General features: G+C 33.4%; 7 protein-coding genes across 10 annotated transcripts in view; 4 read left to right on the top strand and 3 right to left on the bottom strand.

Moving 5' to 3' along the window:
* LOC139098587 (P-selectin-like) overlaps positions 1 to 10,328 on the top strand; it is a 63,745-nt gene extending 53,417 nt beyond the window's left edge. Inside the window, exons 2-12 of one of the 2 annotated variants that reach the window (XM_070650817.1) lie at positions 122 to 289; positions 4,054 to 4,485; positions 4,559 to 4,696; positions 4,788 to 4,940; positions 7,272 to 7,598; positions 7,665 to 8,372; positions 8,440 to 8,862; positions 8,927 to 9,283; positions 9,348 to 9,527; positions 9,582 to 9,690; positions 9,746 to 10,328. In XM_070650817.1, coding sequence (XP_070506918.1) covers positions 122 to 289; positions 4,054 to 4,485; positions 4,559 to 4,696; positions 4,788 to 4,940; positions 7,272 to 7,598; positions 7,665 to 8,372; positions 8,440 to 8,862; positions 8,927 to 9,283; positions 9,348 to 9,527; positions 9,582 to 9,690; positions 9,746 to 10,121 — 3,371 coding nt within the window. In that variant the 3' untranslated portion in view covers positions 10,122 to 10,328. The remainder of the gene's footprint in view (positions 1 to 121; positions 290 to 4,053; positions 4,486 to 4,558; positions 4,697 to 4,787; positions 4,941 to 7,271; positions 7,599 to 7,664; positions 8,373 to 8,439; positions 8,863 to 8,926; positions 9,284 to 9,347; positions 9,528 to 9,581; positions 9,691 to 9,745) is intronic. The other variant, XM_070650818.1, reaches the window with a different exon arrangement.
* LOC139098589 (lysosomal phospholipase A and acyltransferase-like) lies at positions 10,277 to 15,086 on the bottom strand. 2 transcript variants are annotated; one of them, XM_070650821.1, is made up of 8 exons: positions 14,775 to 15,086; positions 11,775 to 11,996; positions 11,690 to 11,706; positions 11,495 to 11,630; positions 11,216 to 11,398; positions 11,138 to 11,153; positions 10,754 to 11,077; positions 10,277 to 10,683 (listed from the first exon to the last, which is right to left on the bottom strand). In XM_070650821.1, the coding sequence occupies exons 1-8, from the start codon at positions 14,896 to 14,898 to the stop codon at positions 10,467 to 10,469; spliced, it is 1,239 nt and encodes a 412-aa protein (XP_070506922.1). In that variant the 5' UTR covers positions 14,899 to 15,086; the 3' UTR covers positions 10,277 to 10,466. The 2 variants fall into 2 exon arrangements, with proteins under 2 accessions (XP_070506922.1, XP_070506921.1); XM_070650820.1 differs by lacking the exon at positions 14,775 to 15,086 and adding an exon at positions 12,453 to 14,673.
* On the top strand, positions 12,981 to 14,754 carry LOC139098588 (carboxypeptidase Q-like). The gene is made up of 3 exons (XM_070650819.1): positions 12,981 to 13,950; positions 14,009 to 14,288; positions 14,353 to 14,754. The coding sequence occupies exons 1-3, from the start codon at positions 13,011 to 13,013 to the stop codon at positions 14,615 to 14,617; spliced, it is 1,485 nt and encodes a 494-aa protein (XP_070506920.1). The 5' UTR covers positions 12,981 to 13,010; the 3' UTR covers positions 14,618 to 14,754.
* Positions 15,087 to 15,732: 646 nt separating the features above from the next.
* LOC139098612 (small ribosomal subunit protein mS25-like) lies at positions 15,733 to 16,539 on the top strand. Its single transcript, XM_070650851.1, has 3 exons — positions 15,733 to 15,946; positions 16,008 to 16,121; positions 16,180 to 16,539. Exons 1-3 carry the CDS (start codon positions 15,805 to 15,807, stop codon positions 16,461 to 16,463), a joined length of 540 nt encoding a protein of 179 aa, XP_070506952.1. The 5' UTR covers positions 15,733 to 15,804; the 3' UTR covers positions 16,464 to 16,539.
* LOC139098611 (cell division cycle protein 23 homolog) lies at positions 16,494 to 18,376 on the bottom strand. Its single transcript, XM_070650849.1, has 2 exons — positions 18,223 to 18,376; positions 16,494 to 18,157 (listed from the first exon to the last, which is right to left on the bottom strand). The coding sequence occupies exons 1-2, from the start codon at positions 18,314 to 18,316 to the stop codon at positions 16,536 to 16,538; spliced, it is 1,716 nt and encodes a 571-aa protein (XP_070506950.1). The 5' UTR covers positions 18,317 to 18,376; the 3' UTR covers positions 16,494 to 16,535.
* A 280-nt stretch (positions 18,377 to 18,656) lies between these two features.
* On the top strand, positions 18,657 to 20,985 carry LOC139098602 (protein SDA1 homolog). The gene is made up of 2 exons (XM_070650834.1): positions 18,657 to 18,927; positions 18,993 to 20,985. Exons 1-2 carry the CDS (start codon positions 18,736 to 18,738, stop codon positions 20,862 to 20,864), a joined length of 2,064 nt encoding a protein of 687 aa, XP_070506935.1. The 5' UTR covers positions 18,657 to 18,735; the 3' UTR covers positions 20,865 to 20,985.
* LOC139098603 (poly(A)-specific ribonuclease PARN-like) lies at positions 20,862 to 23,168 on the bottom strand. Of its 2 annotated transcripts, none has more exons than XR_011545214.1 (3): positions 23,080 to 23,168; positions 21,152 to 23,006; positions 20,862 to 21,061 (listed from the first exon to the last, which is right to left on the bottom strand). XR_011545214.1 is itself a non-coding variant. In XM_070650835.1 (3 exons), the coding sequence occupies exons 1-3, from the start codon at positions 23,096 to 23,098 to the stop codon at positions 20,937 to 20,939; spliced, it is 1,725 nt and encodes a 574-aa protein (XP_070506936.1). In that variant the 5' UTR covers positions 23,099 to 23,168; the 3' UTR covers positions 20,862 to 20,936. The 2 variants fall into 2 exon arrangements, 1 of the variants encoding a protein (XP_070506936.1); XM_070650835.1 differs by having other exon boundaries at positions 21,426 to 23,006.
* Between the last annotated feature and the right edge of the window lie 702 nt (positions 23,169 to 23,870).

Below are 23,870 nucleotides of genomic sequence, written 5' to 3' on the forward strand. Positions count from 1 at the left end.
CTCATATGCTCAATTTGTACCGATCGGATATACATCTGCAACTAAAGATTATTCAATACATAACTATCATACATAATCAACAAAACTTGACTAATTGCCTATAATTTATATTTATTTCCAGTGTGTGGACCACCAGCAGTGCCAGTAAATAGTAGAGTACAAACAAAATCATCTGATTTTGGACTGAGTGAAGCAACATATGAGTGTGATTCAGGATATGAGCTGTTTGGTCCATCAACAATAAAATGTGATCCAAAGAAAGGCTGGGAGAAGGAACTGCCATTTTGTGGTAAATATCAGATATAATATGCAACAATAATAATCGATAGCATCACGTTCTGCAATTTTTAATGCTGTAAAAATGAGAATGAATTTCAAAACTTTTTTTTTCATTATTTACTTAATTCCATAAATCTTTTCAACACGCTTTAATATCCAATTTTTCATCTATTTTGATCTTTATTGAATTATGCTTTGCATCTGTAAGATCTTAAACACAATGAAAATGATGATGCGATTATGTACGAGTCTATGTATGTAATAAATTGTTGATTTTTCATGCAGTCTAGCTATCAAAACATTTATTTTTTAACATTAATGTCTGACTATAGTCATATGTGCAACTGGTTAATTATCATTTCTCAAATCAATCCACAATAGCAGCACAATTAAATGCTTTTTATTGTAATGTGTAAATGATCTGAAACGCCCAATTTTTTAACTACAAATAGCAGGAAATAAATATAAAATAAGAAACACTTTAGAAAATCATAGTAAGTAGTGGTAGCAATAACTTAATGACGGGTGCATTACAAACATTTTTTTTCCACTGGTTGTGCTGACAATCGACAGAATAATTTCGAATATAAGTAAAGAAGTTGAGGTAATTGGATGTTAAAGGCGCTGGATTGTTAGAATTCATTGGAATATTAGATATAGAATGAAGATAGCTTAGAGCTTTATGGATTCTAAGAATACAATGATTGTTATTCAATTATCTATGTCCGTTACTTCGCACATTTGAACCTTTATTGAAGGGCGTTCATAAATTTTCTAGCTTTATTGCACTTTATAATCAAAATCAATAATAACATGTTCATCTCTACACCGGATGCATCTGAATATAATCTGATATTAAATAAATTTATTTGAAGGTGAACGAATCAGATGAATCTTGGAATTTGTTAATAGAAGATTCTTTGTATTAGGATGTAGATAATCTGGTAGATAAACTCAGTTCTTTGTTAAGTGATTTAGCAAGAGAACCAAGGGTAAAATCTCAAATCAAGGCTTTAAAATCAGTTCCCAGATAGCCCAATATCGACGAATTTTCAATACCGAGACTATAAGGGAAATGGAGATCGAGACTACAAGGGAACTTGAGACCGAGACTACAAAAGAACTCGAGATTGAGACTGTGACTTCCCAGTCTTGAAATATGTCAAGATCAAGTCAAGATTAGTCTAGATCAAGAATTTGAAGTCTTGTAGATCCCTTGTAGTCTCGGTCTTGACTGTGAAATCTTAGTCTCAGTCTTGAGAGTTTTTACATAACCAGCCAAGCCTTAGCATTCTATATCCCCAACTACCTCAGCACACCAGGTCAAATCACCTCCGTCCTCCTTATTCACTCCATATCTAGCCTTCTCAGCCTTTTTAAATCCATCAAAATTCACAATTCATGTCCATACACCGCTATTATTAATTAGCCAGAAGCAACTTTTCAAATATTTTTTGCAAGAAGGAAGTGTCAATTCTGAGTGACTAAGGCTACTTTCTAAAAGTCAAATAAACACACGATATATTTGCTTACTCAATCAGCCATCCAATATGCACACATTTTAACACATTTGAGTAATACTGACTTTTTCATCGAGGTGGAAAAAATGAAAGGAATTCTATTGTATGCTAAATAACAATATGTGTGTGATTTTGCGGCCTACTTTAAATAAGACACTTATCAAAATATTTATGACTTGTTCTACTTCGTACCAATTACTAATTGAATTTTAAAAATCAAATATTTTTGCATTTATTAGGAACTGAAACCACTCAATTATGTCTTATTTTGCAAATCTCAAGTGTCAAGTGTCACAGAATGTCTGTATGCAAAGTGTATATTGAAATAAGTGTGTAAATGTCTTAAATTAACCTTGAGACGAATACACATACCTGTATTGTAAGATATAATCTTAATTTGTAGCACAATTTAAATCCATTTTGAAAACTATATTTAAGATTTTTTGTGTAAATTAATTGAGTTACCCTATAAGAAGCTGTTGCCAATATCATTAAGTTCCAATTTACTCACATACATTAGATGTTGATCAAAAGTCATAAAATTATATGGCTGAAAACAAAAATTAATAAGTTTATGGTAAATGCCTTTAAAATTCATATTTCACATTCATTCATTCAAATCATTTTCTTTTAATATTATGTAGATTGAAATGCGTGAAGACAAATCGACAATGAAATTAAAATAGTATGAAAGTCATTGGTATGGTGTGTTATTGGATCACTGTAACGCTTTTATAGGTACATGAAGAGTTCAAAGTCGACTCGAAATTTATATTGAGTCGAGTCGACTTGAATCGACTTTTTCATACAAAATTCGAGTCGACTTCGAGGTCTGGTTACATGTAACTTTAGAGTAGTATTGTCTTAACAGTGCCAAGATGTACAATACTGCTTTATATGCAAAGCTCTTGGTTTGAAGTTGTTTGGTTAGGAACAAGAAAAGTGTTAAACACATGCTAATTTACCATTTTTGTTTATAAATTAGTGGTGATCCCATTGTTCATGTTAACAAGTTTTGCAAAGTATTAAGTAGGTTCTAATTGAGCTTTGGTAATTTCCGGACTTTAGATTTGCGATCGCAGATAAAGATTATAGTCGTGTTTATATGATAAAATGCTGAAGTGTTTAGATTAATGATCAGTACACAATGGATTTCCATTAAATTGAAGAAGATCACCTCATTTGAGAGCATAGTTTACCATGCAGCTTTTATATGAAAATTTCAAAAATATCTTGAATTTTTGTGTGAATTGCTAAATATTAGCCGAATGAAGATTTCGAAGTTGACTTGATCCACAATATATCCGTTTTGTGATTGTGGTTGAGTACAGCTGAATGTAAATGTAATTACGGATTCTATTTCTTTATAATGATGTTTATTCTTCGAAGTTTAAAAACAGACTGATTTTTTACTAGGAAAAGGGGTTTTCAACTATGTACAATAAGTATTATTCAAATCTCAAATGAACGTTAAAACAATTTAAATTGACTTTTAGCTCTTAATTACTTACTTACTTACTTCAACTAAGCTGAGACTTGGTGCCTAGGTTGTTACAATACGCTTTCCATCTGACTTTAGTGTTAGTTGAATCACAAAGTTTGCACAAATTCTTAGTTTTGAAATCTGATAATCTGATATTCGGACATACTGTCATCACTAAGATATAATATCGCCATGAAATGGCTAACCTACTGAAGAAGAAGATGTGAATTAATGAAGAAAATGAAGAGAATTTGTGGCATATGTGAAATATTAATTTTTAATACTATTTAGGTGAACTCATTATTTTCACAGAAAAAGAAGAAGTAAAAAAAATGATGAAAAATAATATTATAATACACACCGATGCTATTAGAAGTAGATATACAAATGCTTATAAACAACATTGTGTAAGATATGTAGACATTGAAAGAAGCTTTTGTTGCTATTGTTGTTGAATAGAACAGTTGATTGGCAACATTTTTTCTTAAGAAAACAAATAAAAACAATGGCTGACTATGATTTTTCGTAATGCACGTCATCGTATAATAAAGTGCTAATGTATTATGATGTCTCAATCAATTAATCTACATCATACAAACATATTTGTCATCTCGATTTAACGCTTATTAAATTTTTAAATTACTTCATTCATTCTTTACGTGATTTTAATTAAATTCCTAGAAAGATGCTTGTCGTTTACTTTAATTGACGAATCGTACAAGCTTGTTCCTGTCTTAATTCTATAATGTTGTTTCTATGCTTTATGTACAGGTACGAATGTAGCTTATAGAAAACCAGTTAATCAGTCATCAGTAACGCGAATTGGACCAGCATTTTATGCCAATGATGGTAAGGCAGGAAACCAAAATCCGGACGGTCAAGAATGTTCGGAAACGCAAAAAGAAACATCACCATGGTGGCGTGTTGATTTACTTGCGCCACAAACAGTCCGAGTCGTTAGAATAACAACAAGAGGTTGTTGCGGTCATAATCCGCTCCAAGATCTCGAAATAAGAGTCGGTAACAGTAGTACAGATTTACAAAAGAATCCATTATGTGCATGGAATCCGGGTACGATGGAAGAAGGTACAACAAAAGCATTCACATGTGCTCGACCTCTCATCGGTCAATATGTAGCCATTCAACTTGTAGGTGTCGAAGGAAGTCTAAGTCTTTGTGAAGTCGAAGTATTCTCCAATGATGGTAAGCTTTTGAATTCTTTATGTCCAAAATGTAATTGAAATTCTAAGAATGGATATTTACCTCCTACATATAGAATTTTCAAGTGAACGCTGTGCATCACCAAATTTAAGTCCCGAAACAATTTTAACAACATTCTCACGTACATGTTATGAGTTTCATGTGACGAGAGGTGAAAGTTTTGATCGAGCAAGAGCAACATGCCGTTCACATGGTGAGCATTATAATGCATAATAATTAATGTAATAGTCGATTATTCAATTCCATTTTCATCTTCTTTATCCATTAAAATATATTCAAATTAGGTGGAGATTTGCTTCATGATTTTCGCGGTGCAACATATGACTATATATTGGCGGAACTTGATCGTAGAAAGGCAGATCTTAAGACCCAGTTAGTATGGGTCGGTGCCCAAAAAGAGCCGGGAATAACAGCTAGAACATGGCGATGGGTAAATGGTAAGACAATTCTATTTATTCCATTATACTTAATTGCGTTTTTCCTGTGGCTGTATATGTGAAGTTAAGTGTGTAATGAATTGAAAATCAAAGACCGTAAAGATGCTTTTTACTTTAGGTTTGGTTTGTTTATAGAACTCTTTTTGTTTCATCCGATTACTCTGGTGAATTATTTTAAGTCAGGGTTGGCAATTGGCTGTCTTCGTCCATTTCATGTCTTCTACTATTGGCAGTCAATCGGGGCTGGTCAATGCCGATGATATCTGGCAATGGTAGTCAACGCCGATAGGTCGCCGCCGATGACATCCACCATCGGCATTGCAAAGCGGACGTCGACGGCGACCGAATTGTCATCTATCATTGGCAGTTAACGGCGACCGGTCCTCGCTGATGATATCGACCAGCGGCTGTCAATGGCGACCGGTCATACGTAGTTAACACCGGGCAATGATATCTACAATCGGTAGTCAACGAATATCGACCTGGTGCGATCGAAGGTGTCAATAAACGCCAATTGAGGATTTTCCGATTTGCGCCGGCAAACTGCCAACTTACTTACTTCGCTGGCCGTACGGATCAATTGATCGCTCCTATTGATTGCTATTCTCCGTTCAATTGCCAACTCTGCTTTAAATTATGCTTCACAAATTGCGTTTCCATCTGGTTTTGTTATTCATTTTGTATACATAAATTAAAATATAGAATAGAATTGTTGATTCGAGTCACGAATTTATCTAGCACCTCAGTCTATATAGCCACAAAAAATTCCATCTAAAAAATGATGTGATTCTGTAAATGAAAAATTAAAGAAATTTTTTCATTGCATGCTTAAAATCGTTTTAAACTTCATTACATCCAGCGCTTCTAACTTTAATTATTCTAGAGAATTTCAGGCATTCTGTTACATTGAATGTTTACATCCATCATTTCATTGCCATTATGTTTCTATTAAGGCATAGAAAAGAAATGCTAATTATGGGAAAGTTCTCAAGACCGGAATTATCCATTCGATTCAAATATTTCTCTTTTGTAATGAATAGTACTGGCCCATCCGAAAACATTTTTGTTGATGAAGCCTTCTGATTGTGATGATGAAGTTATTTACCATGACGACTAGATGGAATAAAAATATACTCATTAAAATTTTAAACAATTTGCGGTGCTGGATCATCTGCTTGATTCGAATTTATTGCCTTTTTTCTTAGATCTGTCAAAAGTCTTAATGTTGCGAGACACAATGGCAATTGATCTATCAAAATTTACTTGGACATAAAAGAGGCAGTCCAATATCCCATTATTTTAATGAAACATTGATTGATGATGGTTATATTGTAATTTGATTTGATTTCGTCATTATAAATGCCGAATTCTCACAGATAAATAATTGAAAGAGTCGTGAAGGGGATTATTAGCATGTGACGTCTATCAAAAATTGAGACACTCATGTGACATAATACATGTGACTTTCGTGTGACACTCAAATGTGTCGAGCTCTAAAAGTCGTTCTGTTAGAGAGTTAAGGATTGAGTTAGTGTCAATTGAGTCAATATATGGAACATAATTCAATCTTGATTGGTTGCTGTATGGTGGTCGCATAGCATCCAAGTGGCAATTTTTATGGCAGATAACATGAAAATTGTCACTTGTGTCAGTCACATGGATACCATGTATCAGCCACTTGAAGGACATGTGTCAACCACATGGTCGTCATGTTTTCACCACTTATTAAATTCCATGTGTCAGCCACTTAGATTTCATGTTACAGCCACTTGGACACCATGTGTCAACCGCTTTGACACCGTTTGTCAGCCACCTAGACATCATGTATCAACCACTTGGCTACCAAGTATAATTTGTGTCGATCGTGATTGTGATCGTAAAACTCTAACAACTATGTGGCGACACATGAGTGTCACATATATTATGTCACATGAGTGTATCACTGACCATATTTTGAGTAGCATTGCTTAAAGTCAATACACGTCATTTGCAAATAAACCCCAAAATGCTCTTGGCTATTTGCTTAAAATTTACATTTTTCCCATTCCATGCTTCATTTATTTATCTTGAATATAAGTAAAGTTCTCAAACGTTGTATGGATTTTAATTACGGTGGTTATTTATCAGCGGCTTCATCATGTGGGAATCGACACCGATTTCCATTTACTTTTATTATATTAGAGATGTATTAAATAGCCTTAACATCAACATTAAAATTTAATAATACCTTGCAATATTCATATACCTAGAAAATATTGACCTTGAAATTCAGTACGAAGTAAGCGGTTGGAACTAAAGTTATCTATTCTCTCTTATTTCCCACGACAACAGGTGACACTGTGGTGAGACCGACATGGGGAAAAGATCAACCCAACAACTACAATGGAGAACAAAATTGTGTTGTTCTTGACGGTGGACGGAATTGGCTATGGAATGATGTCGGCTGTAATCTTGATTATCTTCATTTCATCTGTCAACATCAGCCATTATCATGCGGATCACCTGACGTACTTTATAATACAACAATTGTTGGTAAAAATTTCTCAGTCGGTGCCATAGTTGAATATAAGTGTCCAAAAGAGCATTCGCTTGTTGGTAATGCGACGAGGGAGTGTCAGTCAAATGGTTTTTGGTCTGATGTTGCACCTACTTGTAAATGTAAGTAGAACAACTGCCTTTTTTTTAAAGACATGAATAAATTAAATCATAAATCTCTATCTATAGACATTGATTGCGGTCCACTTGAAAAGTTGGAACATGGCTCAATAAGAATGTCGGAAGAAAGAACAACTTTTGGTGCTGTTGCACAGTATATATGTCATGAAAATTATACATTGATTGGTAATGAAAATCGAACATGTACAACGTCTGGATGGAGTGGTAAACACCCGCAATGTTTAGTCGATTGGTGTCCGGAACCGAAACAAATCAGCGGTGGAAAGATTAAAATATCAGGTCGACGTGCTGGATCAACTGTAACATATTCATGCGATCATGGATATGTGTTAATTGGCGAAAATATTTTGTCATGTGGTCTTGGGGGTCAATGGACTGGAAATGTGCCTACATGTCGATATGTTGATTGTGGTACGCCAGCTAGACCGGATAGAGGTTCATTAGTATTGATTAATGGTACAACGACTGTTGGATCTATCGTTAAATATGAGTGTGATGATGATTACTGGCTTGTTAATGGCGATGACATCCAAACATGTACAAAAGATGGAAGATGGTCAGGAACGACACCATCATGTGAATTGATTTCGTGCGAAACTCCACAAGTTCCAACTGCATCTTATGTTGTCGGTTATGACTATAATGTACATTCATCAATCACCTACCATTGTGATCCTGGTCACGTTTTAAAAGGAGATGCTGTGCTCAAGTGCTTAGAAACTGGTGATTGGGATAAAGACCCGCCGATCTGTCAATGTAAATTTGATTTGTTTGTTTTTAACCAGCATATGATTAATACTTTTTCCGTGTTTTAATATTTCAGTTATTGATTGTAAGCCATTAACTCAACTTCCATTTGGATCTATAAGATATTTACAAAATACAACATACATTGGTTCAGAGGTCGCCTTTAGCTGTGTGAATACTCATAGACTAAATGGAAATCCGAAGAGAATATGCTTAGAAACTGGTTTATGGAGTGACTCGTCACCAAAATGTGAAGAAATTAGATGTTCAGAACCACTTCTAGCAGATCATAGCTTACTGTCTGTGACAGGAAATGACCGAATGTATGGACGAACTGTTCTAAGAACTAATCAAGACTTATCAAGTTCAGTCCAAACTTATAAAGTTGGTGCATTAGCTAAATATCGATGCGAACGCGGATATAAAATTGTTGGCGATGCTCTTATAACATGCGAAGAAAATGGACAGTGGTCAGCTAAGGAAATTCCATCATGTGTTTGTAAGTACTTTTATAGATAACATCTTAAAAGCCTTTATCGATCATAAACTTTTATATCCATAAGATGTTGATTGCGGTAGCCCTCCGACAATCGGTAATGGAACTGTCACATTAACTGCTAATGTTACATATTATGGATCAACGGCACTTTATGAGTGCAATGACAATTATAAGCTTGATGGAGTTTCGAGGAGAATATGCTCAGAGGATGGAAAATGGAGTGGAGATGGTGAACCTAAATGTGTGGAAATTACCTGTCCATCGTTCAATGTCAGTGAACATTTAATTGTTGATGCAGGATTACAACTTGTTGGACAGGTTGCAAAGTTCTCATGTACAAAAGGACGTTATCTTGTTGGAAATAACACAAGAACTTGTCTTTTAAATGGACGTTGGACAGGAAAGAATCCTGTTTGTAAACGTAAGTAATTAATGATGACTGGCTATTAGTTAAGCTATAAAAAAATATTCTTTAATTAATATAGCTGTTGACTGCGAACGTCCAAATGAAGTTGAAAATGGAAGGATTATAATTGTTAATGATGTAACAACTTATGGTGGATCTGCTGAATATCATTGCATTCCAAACTATAACAGAATTGGACCATACTTGAGGAAGTGTATGGAGGATGGCAAGTGGAGTGGTGATGAGCCTAGATGTGAATGTAAGTTGTGCCTTTACATTTTATGAAGTATAATTCTAATTGAGCTTCCTTTAGTGTCAGTTAATGAAGCCGTAAATGAAGACAATATTGGAACTGGAGTCGCAATATCAGCAGCAGTCATTGTTATCCTTTTAATCTTTATCCTTATTGTGTTCCTTCATCGGTAAGACTATTCTTGAATCCTTTAAACATTTTTCTTATAAGTAACAATTTCTCAGCGTTCAAATCGTCAATTTCAGAAATAAATCACGTCCTGTAAAGAATTCTGAGAATGTACAAGCAGCTGAGAGAAAGGAGGATCAAAATGCCGCAGTCATGTCCTATTCTAGTTTAGAGAATCAACGAGCCAATTTCGATTTACATAATCGTGCTGGCAATATGGCAACATTTAATACATTCCAGTCACCAGTCAGAACTAATACTAGTAATTTAAGTAGCGATAATAGTCTTAGATCGGAAAATATATACGATCAAATACCTAACGAAACGACAATATATGATCAGCCTTATGAAATGAGAGTTAATGAGGAAATGTATGAACCAGAGCCGAATAGAGGAAATATTATCACAATCAATGGAATAAGCGTACGATGATGCTCACTGTAAATAACTTATAATCATTGCTCATTCCAGTCGATTTTGCTATGTCGCCCAAAAAGTAATTCATAATTGTTCATGTTCAGTGTAAATTTTTTTTTGATGATCCTAGGCTAGTGCTTTTTTGTTAGATATTGTAAATAGTTAGAATATTCATAAAATTGGAAATAATAAGTAGAATTTATTCAATTCGATTACAATTTAGTCATGGCTTTTTTTAATATTAGTTAAAATTATTACTTCTTTTTCTAGAATTCGAATATCGTTAATCACATTGTTTTGTTTGGTTTCATTCTATATCTATTGCTTTTTAAGGACTTTTACTCACATGCTGAATGCTTTTTAATTAATCATCAAATCTTTAATATAATTAACAACCTGTTCATTGTGAAGAATCTCAAAATGTTCAACTTTTTCAACATTTAATGTTGAAATGGATTGCTTTTGTAGTCCTCGCCATAGTGTACAGGCTTGTGAGCTTCTCAAATTGACAGATCCATCACCATCGCCATAGATCAATTCTGGTGTGCTTGACAAGTCATTACTTTTGAAATGTAATCTAAAATTATAGGACATAGATCATTGTAAGGCTGTCATGAATGTATTGGTGCTGATATTAAGTATCTTACCTCTCAACAGTTGGCATTTTTGTTGAATATAAGCAATGAATCTCAACATTCGGTGGTGCAAAATTCTCAACAAATTTCAGATTATCCTTTCGCATTTCCCAAGCCGTTGGATATCCAAGATCTGTGAAGTATTCATTTAGCTGACTGTGTGTGTAATTTCGGCTTGGTGTTGAAACTAGAACTTCATCAGGCTTCCAAACAGCCGGGAAGGGAAGCAGGAATGCAAGGGAAGGCATTGAAATCTGCATTGGCTTCATTTCACTAGCAAAAAGTCCCAAACTTCCAAGATCATCGCCCATTGTGAATACCTTAACTGCTTTAGCACTAAATAATTCAATGAATTAAATTATCAAATAAGAAAGTTAAGCACAGAATACTAATTACCTTCCAGCCCATGCACCTGCAATACAAATAATCAAATTAAACAATGGTAATTGACAGCAATTAATCATAATAAATTACCAGCAACAGTTATCATTCGCCTAACATATTTCTCCTTCCATGCCTCAGTTTGTTGTTGGAAGAAGATCATCAACATTGGAGCTCCCATCGAATGAGCAATATAAGTAATTGGCTCATTATCATTAAGCTCGTATGTATCTTCAGTAAGCTTCTTTAAGTCAATAAAGTATTGTCCGAGCTCACCTATGAGCAATAGAGAAATTTGGAATAATTAGACATCATTCGTCTTATAAGTTAGTGCATCTGTATGTCAGATCCATAAATCTACAAGATTCTTACTTGGTCCTTTACGGAAGTCAAATGGAGCACCTCTCATCGACACATTACGAACATATCCATTAGCAACCAACATATTTCCAATAGTTTTAAAGTATGCGCCTTGTTTTGCATGCGATGGATCAATCCATTCTACAGTCTGAATCAAATGACGTCATAAAAACAACTTGTTTGTACATCAATAATCATCATACTTACTTCTGAATCACCCCATCCTAATAAATCGTAAAAAAACAAATTCAGATAAAATAAATTTAATAAAGGAACAAAGAAAAAATCGTACCTGGAATTCTGTGCTCAACGCCAGGGGAATTACTTGTTGTTCTAGTTACATTATCGTAGTGTAGCTTAGCATTATCAGTCCAACAATCAATGATTAATGGTGCCAATAATTCCAAATTGAGCCATACATTAAAGTAGTCCTTTGTGGTCTTGGTACAGAAGATGTGGACTGTTGATGGCTTGTTTAGCTTTACATCAACTTGACTGCCTCCATCGCCGGGAACTAATGGAAGGAAAAGAAGATTATTATTTATGATTTTTAGGTATATAAGTAGTCGTGAGTAGGTTAAGGAAGGTTAGTTTACTTATGACGATCTGGAATTAAGGGAGGAGTCATAGCTTGAAAGTGACGCAGTTTCACGAATTTTATGTTCGTTTTGGAAATTCCTGATCATTTCACTTAATTAAAAAGGGCGTAATTGATCAGTAATCTTTCACTTATCAGATACTAATCATCTATGGCCATCATACTCAATTTAACATTCTCAAATTATGATAATTAGTAGCACATTCAGCCATCATATTAATTAGCAAGCGGTAGCCAGCGATAAAGCCAACTTCAGACGCCACTTGAGGCAAGCCATAGATCACACTTGATCTGTACGACCAGTGAAGTAGGTCAGTAAGTTCAGTCATCATAAGTAACCAGCCTCCCAAATCTCAGTCCAATAATCAATACCAAAAATAACAGGTGATTTAGGCTTAAATGTCTTATAGACATAATTCACAGAATTCTCATTATCAGACCAAGGAAGTTCAATTTTAAAGGCACAAATTAGTCCAAACGATGCTCCAATTAGCACAAAAATAATTCTATGTAGTATCATGAAGCTACTCTATATTTATTTTTACAATGCGACACACAAAAAGGCTAAAAATGTACTGATTGAGATGATTGGCAGTTACTACAGAATAAATATAAAGTCTCATGCGATCTCAATTACAAAATAAAAAATTAATGACGTAAAGACATGATCTGACAAGTGGGCAAGGACTTATTTGACGCGATAAAGTTTTAGAATGTGGAAGTAACAAGAAAGAGAGCCTCCAAAATATGCATGAGACATATTCACGTGAATGTTGTTGACCTAAGTAGGAAGATTTGTTATAGATGAGAGAATCATCACTGATAATAAGCATACGCTCTCACTCTCAATACTCAAAATATTCTTTTGCCTGCTTTTTATTCTCATTCTATAACTTTCTCGATTTTCTGTGCCTGTCATTACATTCAAACATGTCGTTGTGGACAGGCAAAGTTTTGTTTATTTTCATTTCATTATTTATTAAATCAGCGTTACTTGGTGTTATTGATAATTCCATTGAACATTATTCATATCAATCTGAAACGGGAGATGCTGTATGTCATTTGCCTGATAATTTAGTAAAGGAAATTGCCGGCTATCAAGATATAGTCAATAAAATTATAGACGAAATTACAAATGGACGTTTTAAAGGTAAAACTTGGGATTCATTAGCTGAATTAACGGATTTATTTGGTCCACGTATGGTATGTACGGATGCATTAGATAAAGCTATTGATTATGTTGTTGAGTCAATGAAGAAGGGTGGACTTGAAAATGTCCATAATGAAAATGTAACAGCACCGAATTGGGTGAGAGGTTTTGAAAGTGCACAGCTTGTGAAGCCATGGAAGAAGAATATGCACATTTTAGGATTAGGAAGTACGATTGGAACTCCTCGAGGCGGCATCATCGCTGATGTTATTGCCGTTGAGTCGTTTGATGAATTTAATAAAATTCCTGAAGATCAAGTCAAAGGGAAAATAGTCTTGTTTGTTCCAAAATGGCAAGGATATGACAAAACCGTTGTCTACCGTGGAAATGCAGCAAGTAGAGCTTCAGAAAAGGGAGCAGTTGCAGCTTTAGTTAGATCAATCACTCCATTTTCTATTGGATCGCCTCATACTGGACATCAAAGCTATGCCGATGGAGTCAAGAAAATTCCAGTTGCTGCAATTACTGTTGAAGATGCCGAAATGATTTTAAGAATGTACAGAAGAGGACAGCCAATAACAATCCACTTAGAAATGTCTGATTTTAATAAACCTGACTGCATTTCACGAAATACCATTGGAGAGTTGCAAGGAACTAGTAAATATAAGGATAAATCTGTTGTTGTTGTTAGTGGACATTTAGACTCTTGGGATGTCGGTGGTGAGTATTATAGGAACTCTGTGTTAGTCATAAGATAATAATTTAAATTTTTATCTAGTTGGAGCTATGGATGATGGTGGCGGAAGTATGATCTCATGGAAGGCTGTCGAATTTTTAAAAGCTATGAATCTTCGTCCAAAAAGAACGATAAGAGCAATTTTATGGACAAGTGAGGAACAAGGAATGGTTGGTGCTGAACAGTACATGGAAGCACATAAAGCAACAGAATCAGATGAATTTAATTTCTTTATGGAATCAGATATTGGAACTTTTGATCCTCAAGGATTAGATTTTAGTGGAAATGCTGACGCATCATGTATTTTACAGGAAATATTAAAGTACGTATTTTATATTTAATTGATGCGTAGAAAATGATTAATAAGCTTTTTGATAATTTCACAGATTAATGAAGTCAATCAACGCCACACAATTTAGGGAACCAACTGATGGAGGTCCTGACATTTCATGGTGGACGGTACGTGGATTCCCATCTGCCTCGTTGATCAATAAGAATGAGAAGTACTTCTATTTCCATCATTCAGATGGTGATACAATGGCTGTAGAAGATAGAGATGTTCTAGACAAATGTACAGCTTTGTGGGCTGCTGCGTCATATGTGATTGCTGATTTAAGTATCAACATGCCAAAAAACTTAGTCAGTAATTAAAATCAGTGTCACTGACTAATATTTTTAATCCGGTTACATTTTTTTGTCAATTTATTTGTGTCGTAATAAAGAATGTAAAATTGTGCATGAATAATCAATAAAAACATGACTAATTGCGCAATGATATAAATAGTAAATATTTATGTTTTTTACTTACCAAAAATGACAGGAGATAGTGGCTTTTTAGGTGCTCTTCTTATTACAAAAGAAGCTTCCGAATTATCAAAAATTTGCAACACAAAGATAATAAATATAAAACAAAGAACTAACGACGTTCTCATTATTTTCGCGGTTTCTCCGTGTTCAACGCGTCTTATTTCAATGCTGACTTGTTTTAAACTAATATTTAATTGATAAAAGGACAGATTTCACTAGATTACAGACGAATTAACAAAATTTTTAAGCAGTAAACACTTTTGCTATTATTTTCAACTACATTTGAAATTATTTTGACCGTTGATGGTTGAAAAAATATTAAGTATGATTTACTGGGGAATTGCCAGGACAGTATACAATTTAATAATGTTTATGCTATATAAATATTTAATAATTATATTAAGTATTGAATGAGATAAAAGCATTTTAGTTTTAAATTGAGGTCAACTTCAGGCAGGATAAATATTTTTAATTCAAATTCAAATATTTTCCGTTGATCAAGAGCTAAGCATGCTTTGATCTACATAGCTAAATAAATTTGCATTTTGAATGTTTTTGAGTAAAAAAATTAAGTTTTATTGATATCTTTTGATTTTTGTTCTGAAATACAGTGACAAATAAAATAAACCAAACACACCCTTTTAATTAAACCTATCGATTACTTGCTAATTTGAGGTATTTCAAAAATTGAAAAATTCAGTCTTTTAAAATTTAATAGTTAAAGTCAGAATTTTTTAGTGTTGTTCTATTTTAAAATCATTTAAAACTAGTTACGTTCAAGTGTTCTGAAAATTTAAATCCATCATTAAAATTAAAGAAATACATATTAAGCTTAAGTCAGTCTTATATGTTATATTATTATCACTTGAAATCCTGTTTATTTGATGATTTTGTGTAAATAGCAATTAATAAAAATTTGTCCTAACTCTGTTTGTAAACAAACATTCCGAGATGACCGAATTCAGTTAAACTTTTTGAGGTTATATTTACATCAAAAATAATTCTTTAAAAAAAAATAAAATTGTTTAATTATGCCATTTATGATAGGAAGAGCGCCTGTTAGGCGTACTCTCAAGTATCTAGAGTCTGGAAAGATTGTATTAAAAGATCAAATTAAAATATTCAGTATAAATTACAATGTTGGACAAGGTTTTAAAAATAAAGTTCATGAAGGCAAGTAAAATTATTAGAAAATCTCAACATTCCTCAATTAATGAATGGATATCCATTACAGGAGCTCAAGCATTTGTATTCTGGACACTTCCACAGTTACAATACAAAAATCCAGATGTCCAGATCGTTACATTTAAAAATATGACACCATCTCCGTTCATTAGATGCTATTATGGTAAATATTCAGCACTTCCTAAATCTACAGCTAACTAATAATTATCTATGCATTTTAGAGGATGGAAAGCAAATATTAATTGATATCGATAGTAGATCAAATGACGAAATAGTGAATCATTTAATTAAAGTCATTGGAAAATCAAAGCAGGTCCTTAAAGCGGAAGCATTGGCAGCTGAAGAAAAGGACAATCCAGCAAATTTCGGTGTTGGATGTGCAAGAAAATGTATGTGTGAAATACCTGGTCAGATTCCATGTCCAGGCGTTTGTCCATTACCAAAAGTCATGCGAGGAAAATACTTTTACTTTAAGAAGGATGAATTAGAGAATCCCGAATTATAAAACCATATTAGCTGTGTAAGATTAGTAGCTTAATAAATGATTTATTATAATAATAATGAAGATATAACAATTTTAAGCAAGTGACATGTCCATATCTTCACCACTGGTTTCATTTTGTAAAATATCTCCTTCAGGCTCTAGTTCCATTATTGCCTCAGCCATGTCATCTTCCTCAGTTTCTGGTTTTGCTCTGTCATTGGATACACGCTTTAATATAGCTTTAGCTTCCTGCTTAGTTTCATCTAATTCCAATACTTTATGTGCATAATGTGTAGCTTCATCATAATTCTTCTTTTCAGCATAATAATTGGCTAAGTACAGATATGCTGTAATTAATGATGTCTTTTCAGATGATGATCGTTCATCATTAACATAATTTTTATAGGAATTGACAGCATTTTCTTGATCGCCCATTTTCTCATAGAGATTTCCTAATTTCAACATTGCAAATCCTTCAATGTCACCAACATTACAAGCTTTCTGATAGCATTTAAGTGCATTTGACTTTTTATCCAGTTTCTCGTAGATTTCACCTAGAGCAAGCAGCATACGACTATCGTATGGTCTTAATTGTGTAGCTGTTTTATAATAATAAAGTGCATAAACTGGCATCTTAATGATCTCATAAGCTTGTCCCAAACCATACCAAGCACGAAAATCTCTTCTATTTACTTCGACTGCTTGTCGATAACTCTGAATAGCTGCATTTGTATTCTTTAGTTCCATAAATTCATGTCCCATTAAGGTCCATGCTGATAAATACTTTGGATTAAGTTTTAATGCTCTCTGAAAGTATAGAATAGCTTTTTGATGTTCACCACGTATACTGTAATAATTGCCAATTACACAGCATGTCTCTGGACGATACTTGTTAATTTCAACAGCTTTATGAGCTAAATGTGCCATTTCTGTCTTTTGTTCTCTTACGAATAATAAATTAGAGTACATATCCATATTTTCTAGTCTGTATGGATCAACTGACTGAATTTGTTGAAACATTTGAATGGCCCTGTCAACATCTCGTTTATTATGATAAGCTATAGCTATTTGGGATGTTGCGTACACTGACTTTTCAAATCCAGAACTCTGTATTTCTTCAAATAAAGTGATTCCAGCTTCATTAACGAAGATTTCTATGAATGTATGTCCAATAAAGAACGATTTGATCCAATGTTTCGGAAGCGAAAGACCTCTTAGATGCTCAGTGTCTTGAATTAAAGTTGAAAGTTCCAGCCAAGCACTCCAATTTATCGGAACTAAATGAACGCTCTCTAATAAGACAGTAATTGCCATTTTAGTAAGGTCTAATTTCTTAAGAATGATTCCATAAAGGAACAATCCGAATCCATCGAGATTTTTGTGATTATATTCCTCATTCAGTAACGACATCAATTCACTGAGATCCTTAAGTTGTGAACTTCCAGTTAATGTTGAATTGTCTGGAGAATTATCGAGTCTTTTCTTCTCTTTCGACATATACATTGAATAGAAGTACAGGAATCGAGGAACTGGCGATACACAGTTCCTTACAAAATATGCAGCTCTGTCGTACTCTCGTGTATCAAAGTATGATTTTGCAATAAAATAACTATCAAATTCATCCTGTGAAATTCCTGAATAACTATTATTATCGATAGAGTTGGCATCAAAGTTTGGAATCTGGACACTAAAGTTTAGTTCTGATAGCCATTTACCTAGAAGTTATTAATTTCTTTAAATTTATTGTGCATTTTATTAAATTAATTTAAAAATGAATTACTTGAATGAATTAGTCCACGCATATTACATTCCCTGATTCCTCTTATTAGATCTGTTTTTATTTGTGGCAAGTCAAACTTCATTGGTTCTGACATAATGGCTTAAAACGATTGTACAAATTATTTAACAAAATTTTTCTGTTTTGTTTACCGGTTTAAAATGTATCCGTTAAAAAATGCTGAATATTTTCACCGACCTTGGATTAGTTGCGTTATATAGTTTTGGACATTTGTCTTTCAAGTACCAATCTTTTGCATGCTTTAATACAGTAATTTGATAAACCTTTGATTACTAAGATGATAATTAAGTTAAGAATCTGATATCTGATAAAAATTAATCCTTTGATATTCAGACTTACAGAAATGGATTTGCTGGCCTTACTGGATCTTGTCATACGTGACGGGTCGCTTCAAACTAGTTTAATAAATAAGAACATGTGTTTAGAATAAGTTTTTAAACACAAAAATTATTTTATTAAATTTACACAGTTAGTTGTAGTGAATTATATCCAAAAATGGTCAGGCATAATAATCAATTGCCAGACAATTTACCACAATTGCAAAATCTCGTCAAAAGAGATCCACAGAGCTACAAAGATGATTTTCTTCAACAGTATAATCACTTCCTTAACACATTGGAAATATTCAAGCTATCTCCGGATAAAGAGAATAAGAGCTTAGATGAGCTTGTTATGTTCTTAGCACAGGTAATGAACGACATCATTTAATAATAATAACTGATTAATCAAGCATTAATTTCATAATTTTGCAGGTTGCACAATGTTATCCAGAGGATTTAAAGCTATTCCCACAGCAACTCGTGGATCTTTTGAGGACACACTCAACGACACTTTGCAAAGAAATGAGAAATTCATTTTGTCGTGCATTGATATTGTTGAGAAATAAAAATTTAATATCGCCATTGGATCTACTTGAATTGTTCTTTCAACTTCTCAGATGTCCTGATAAGGAACTAAGAAAGTTCCTTGAAAATCACATTATTACAGACATCAAAAATATGAATTCAAAGCAAAAAGATATGAAACTTAATGCCACATTACAGAATTTTATGTATTCAATGATTAAGGATTCAAATCCAAGAGCTGCTAAAATGTCATTGGACATAATGATGGAACTTTATAAAAAGAATATATGGAATGATGCAAAGACAGTTAATGTTATTGCCACTGTTGGATGTTTCTCAAAAATCACAAAAGTTTTAGTCGCATCATTGAAATTCTTCTTAGGAACAGATGAGGATGATGAGAATAGTGGAAGTGAAACTGACGATAATGAGCCAGACTTAAAAGCAGCAGTTATGGCTAATCGTGTAAGTAAGAAAACGAAGAAAAGAACTAAACAGCTTGAGAATGTTAAGAAATTGTACAAAAAGTCACAAAATAAGAAGAAGAAGGCACCAAACTTCAATTTCTCAGCAATTCACTTAATCAATAATCCACAAGGCATGGCTGAAGATTTATTCAAGCAGCTCCAAGACGGAAATGAAAGATTTGAAGTTAAATTACTTCATTTGGATGTGATATCAAGATTAATTGGTATTCATGACTTGTTCATATTCAGTTTCTATCCATACGTGACGAGATTCTTACAGCCACATCAGCGACAAGTTACACGCATTCTTCAATTTGCAGCACAAGCATCTCACGAATTAATTCCACCAGAAATTATTGAGCCAATCAATAAAACAATAGCAAATAACTTTGTAACTGAACGAAATTCAAGTGATGTTATGGCTATTGGGCTGAATGCTATCCGTGAAGTATGTCAACGATGTCCATTATCAATGAATGAAGATTTATTACGTGATTTAGTTATGTATAAAAATTATAAGGATAAATCTGTTATTATGGCTGCACGTTCATTAATCACTTTATATCGTGAACAAATGCCTGATTTGCTACACAAAAAAGATCGCGGTCGTCCAACAGAAGCGAGTGTAGAAATAAAATCCAAGAAGTATGGAGAAGTTAAGGCATCAGATCTAATTGCTGGCGCAGAAGTGCTTGTTAAGGAAACAAAGAAAGCCAATAAAAATGATGAATCCGACGATGACGACAGTGAGGATGGCAGCGAAAGTGACGATTCTGATGGATCTGACAATGGTTCATGGGTTGATGTAAGTCATTCAGAAAATGAAGCAGTTGGTTCCGATATTGACGATGATGGTAGTGAAGAGGAAACTAATGATGCTGATGATAAGGAAGCAGCAAAGGAATTGGCACTGACAAAAATATTCACAGATGCTGATTTTAAGAAAATTGAAGGAGAACTGCTTAAGAGAAAAGTCACAAACTCGTCAAGAAAGCGAAAAGCTGAACCAGCACAGCCACAAGAAAAATCAGAAGTTGTTAGGCTTAAGGACATTGAAATGATTTACAAGAAACGTCGAACTGACAAAGAAGCACGTATGGAATCAATTAAGAAAGGTCGCGAAGGACGTGAAAAATTCGGATATAAGGACGGTCGACAGAACATTCACTGCTCAAAAACGAATCGTGAAAAGGAGAAGAATAAGAACTTCCAAATGGTCAGAAATAAGGCTAGAGGAAAGATAAAGAAGTCATTCAGAGATAAGCAGATGGCATTAAGGAAGCACTTGATACAGCAGAAAAAGATGAAATAAAATTGTAAAATTGTTTTCCTTTATTTTCCGTGGAAGTTGTTGCCGGTTTTTATATTATCTTAAAAAATATCTTTATGGATTAATAAATAATTGCATACATATAAAGAGTAACAAAATTAAAGCCATGTATATTAATGGGTGGTAATGGCTTTTTGTCCAGTTATTAGATTCGAATATATCAATTTGAGTTTCTACATCTGAAAAGAAAGGTAAAATATGATTAAGTATTAAGTCTTTCAGTTATAATTCTTTTTTATTACAAATAGAGAAAATAGTCTTCAACTAACCGGTAACTCTAGTAGTTAGTGCCGAAAAATGATAAGAAATAACGGTCGAAAATATTTTAAAATTTAACGGTCATTGTAAGATTTAAAATTTTTATAAAACCGATTCAAAACCGGTTAAAATTTCAAATTTTAAAACGTCGTTAAATTTTTTTTGGATGAGAAGTTCTGTGGGTTTTGGATCCTATCGTCTTTATAATTTGGTGCAAAGGAAGGTATTTCCAAAATATAATCAATATCTACCACGAATTACATTCTTTAAATGTATCCTTCTTACGTTTTTGCTTTGGCTGAGAATCAGCTCTCGAATTAGATTCTTGATCTGATGTTTCATCCTTCTTGCGTTTCTTTTGCATTCGTTCCGTTTCATTTTGATAATCAGCAAAGCTTTTAATCTCAAATCCAGGTACTTTTCCGATTGTTTTGATGACACAACTGCTATTCTCCTTATTGATAAGTGATATAAAGGCAGTTGCATTATCAACCCATGCGATTTGAATTGGTCCATAATTCTTAAAATGATCATGTATGTCAGAACCCATCCAAGTATGTGGAAATTTGATGAAAAATACATGAGCACGATTTGGGACTGGCTCATTTCCAGTTAAATAGATGTATGGGTTCAGGATTCGTTGAAGTGCAATACGATTGAGGAAAATGCTTAGTTCCTTGCTTTTCTCGAATTTCGATGCCAATGGAACTTTGAGATGATTTAATAGGATGAGAAAGCAGTAGCCAGTTAAGAATGAATCATAACCAGCTTCATGTTCCTTAGGTGTTTCAAGGCTGTATGTATTGTATTCATCTTCCCATTTTACATCAACTTTATTGAATGGCTTCTTAAGCAAACGCTCATAGACGTCATTAAGGACGGACGATGAGAATATATCCTTGAATTTTTCAGAATTAGCCATGAATTTCGTATCCATAATATTTGGAAATATTTCATGAATTAATTTTTTAAAGCTGTCATAATCTTCTGGTAATTCTTGGAAGCATTGATTTGTTATATACATGATGTCAAGTAAGCAGTTATGTCCAATTATGAGTTTCTTTGATGCTGAGATCTCTTTCATGATCAAACGTAATCCAATAGCATCAATGAGATTTCTTTCATCATCTCGAATTCTGTCATTTTCTAGCCTCATTTCATCTTCAGATGTGCGTTTGATAATTACAATTAAAGCTTTCTTATTGTTCTCAAGATTTCTTGTGGATGTTGATACTTTGTTATAAAAGTCTTGCTCAATAAGTTCATACAATAGTTTACGTTGAAATGCTGAGACTTTTTCAAAGGAAGCCTCTAACAATTTTTTGTCTACGACACGCTGGATCTGTTCTCGCGCTTCAATTATGAAGAATTTTTCATTTTCTGGGACATTTATGTACATTTTGCTTGAAAAATCTTGTTCCTCAGGGCTTATTCGTTTCTTTAATTGTTCCATTCGCTGTTCTTGTCTTTCCTTCATATTTTGTCTCAATTTCTCTTCTTCAGCTGATGTGCAGTATGACACGCCATTTGTAAAAAGTTTTGTAAAGTCAAATCCCTTATTTCCTAAAAATGTGAGACTTTCAGCTTGGCAGGTAAATGTAGCAGTTCGTTGACTCGGGAATGCATAGATATTATAAGATTTCAACTTTGGCAAGTCATCTTCTGGATCTTTTTTGAACATCGTCAATCCAAGTTGAACTATTATAAATCCTTTTGAGGTTTTCAATTGCTTTTCATAATATTCCCTACTGGAATCAAACGGCATAATATTCCTTTCACTGCATATTCCTGTAAATTCACAATCAATACTGATAAAGCACGATTCCTCAATGTCTTTTGTAATTTCCGGCAATAAATCTTTAAAATCTGAAAAACGCATGAAAAACAATGAAATTAATGTAAATTTTTTGATCAATAGTAAGATTAGTTAGTTATTTACTTGATTTTACAACTTCCATGGTTAATTATGATCGTTTTAACTTAAAAATCTTAATTACAATGCAAAATGCATAGCCTTCTACAAAAAACACACCAAGATGACAAAATTTGAAAATTTTGACAGTCAAAATAAACAAAATTTAACCCGCGAAAATTTTTCTAAAATTTTATTACTTATTTAATTAATTATACTATAATTTATTCATTTATTATTGCTTAATTTGATAAGAAACTATTGAAACTAGGTAGAGTGTTGTGGACATTATGGAATTATCGATTTATTAAAGTTTCTTACGTTTTTTAACAGATTTATTTATTTAATTATACAATGTCGATCTTAAAGAAGGACAATTTCGATTATTTATCAGATGATCTCTTTGGAGGTAAGGATTCTCATTAAATAAAAGCTTCCTGGATCATTATTAATCACTGGTTCTCAATTACAGATGATGATGATGACGAGTTGAATACATCAAATTTAGACAACAATACACAACAAACTCAGGATTTAAGCTATGCATCACAGAGGTTTGAAGACAGGAGAGTACTGTATGAAAGCTATATGGCAGATCCAACAATTCCACCTAGTCAAAAGAATGCAATGGGATTTTGGAAGAGTTTGTACAACCCAACATATTCGACACAGATGCTTTATAAACTGATGGAGGAACGGAAACTATTACAACCTTATGAAGCACCAATAAAAATTAAACGAAATTGAAAGTAAGACGAAATAATTAATGAAGATTTTGATAAGGACGAAAAATTTTTTGCACCTACAAATGAGCTGAT

Source organism: Chironomus tepperi, unplaced genomic scaffold, assembly GCF_022539635.2.
Source record: "Chironomus tepperi strain 1889 unplaced genomic scaffold, CSIRO-AGI_Ctep_v1 contig_449, whole genome shotgun sequence".
Classification (NCBI taxonomy): Eukaryota; Metazoa; Arthropoda; class Insecta; order Diptera; family Chironomidae; genus Chironomus; species Chironomus tepperi.

Bases quoted from the DNA above. Each gene is read 5' to 3' on its own strand.
- LOC139098589 (XM_070650820.1), bottom strand. From the start codon at position 12,600: ATGATACTACATAGAATTATTTTTGTGCTAATTGGAGCATCGTTTGGA. The intron at 11,997-12,452 runs GTATTGATTATT...TCCTTCCATTAG, and splicing joins TAAATCACCTGTTATTTTTG to TTCCCGGCGATGGAGGCAGT. The intron at 10,684-10,753 runs GTAAGATACTTA...CTATAATTTTAG, and splicing joins AAAATGCCAACTGTTGAGAG to ATTACATTTCAAAAGTAATG.
- LOC139098588 (XM_070650819.1), top strand. From the start codon at position 13,011: ATGTCGTTGTGGACAGGCAAAGTTTTGTTTATTTTCATTTCATTATTT. The intron at 13,951-14,008 runs GTGAGTATTATA...ATTTTTATCTAG, and splicing joins AGACTCTTGGGATGTCGGTG to TTGGAGCTATGGATGATGGT. The intron at 14,289-14,352 runs GTACGTATTTTA...ATAATTTCACAG, and splicing joins ATTTTACAGGAAATATTAAA to ATTAATGAAGTCAATCAACG.
- LOC139098612 (XM_070650851.1), top strand. From the start codon at position 15,805: ATGCCATTTATGATAGGAAGAGCGCCTGTTAGGCGTACTCTCAAGTAT. The intron at 15,947-16,007 runs GCAAGTAAAATT...TATCCATTACAG, and splicing joins TAAAAATAAAGTTCATGAAG to GAGCTCAAGCATTTGTATTC. The intron at 16,122-16,179 runs GTAAATATTCAG...TATGCATTTTAG, and splicing joins GTTCATTAGATGCTATTATG to AGGATGGAAAGCAAATATTA.
- LOC139098611 (XM_070650849.1), bottom strand. From the start codon at position 18,316: ATGTCAGAACCAATGAAGTTTGACTTGCCACAAATAAAAACAGATCTA. The intron at 18,158-18,222 runs GTAATTCATTTT...AATAACTTCTAG, and splicing joins GCGTGGACTAATTCATTCAA to GTAAATGGCTATCAGAACTA.
- LOC139098602 (XM_070650834.1), top strand. From the start codon at position 18,736: ATGGTCAGGCATAATAATCAATTGCCAGACAATTTACCACAATTGCAA. The intron at 18,928-18,992 runs GTAATGAACGAC...ATAATTTTGCAG, and splicing joins TTGTTATGTTCTTAGCACAG to GTTGCACAATGTTATCCAGA.
- LOC139098603 (XM_070650835.1), bottom strand. The intron at 21,062-21,425 runs GTAAGAAGGATA...CTTTCTTTTCAG, and splicing joins TTCTCAGCCAAAGCAAAAAC to ATGTAGAAACTCAAATTGAT.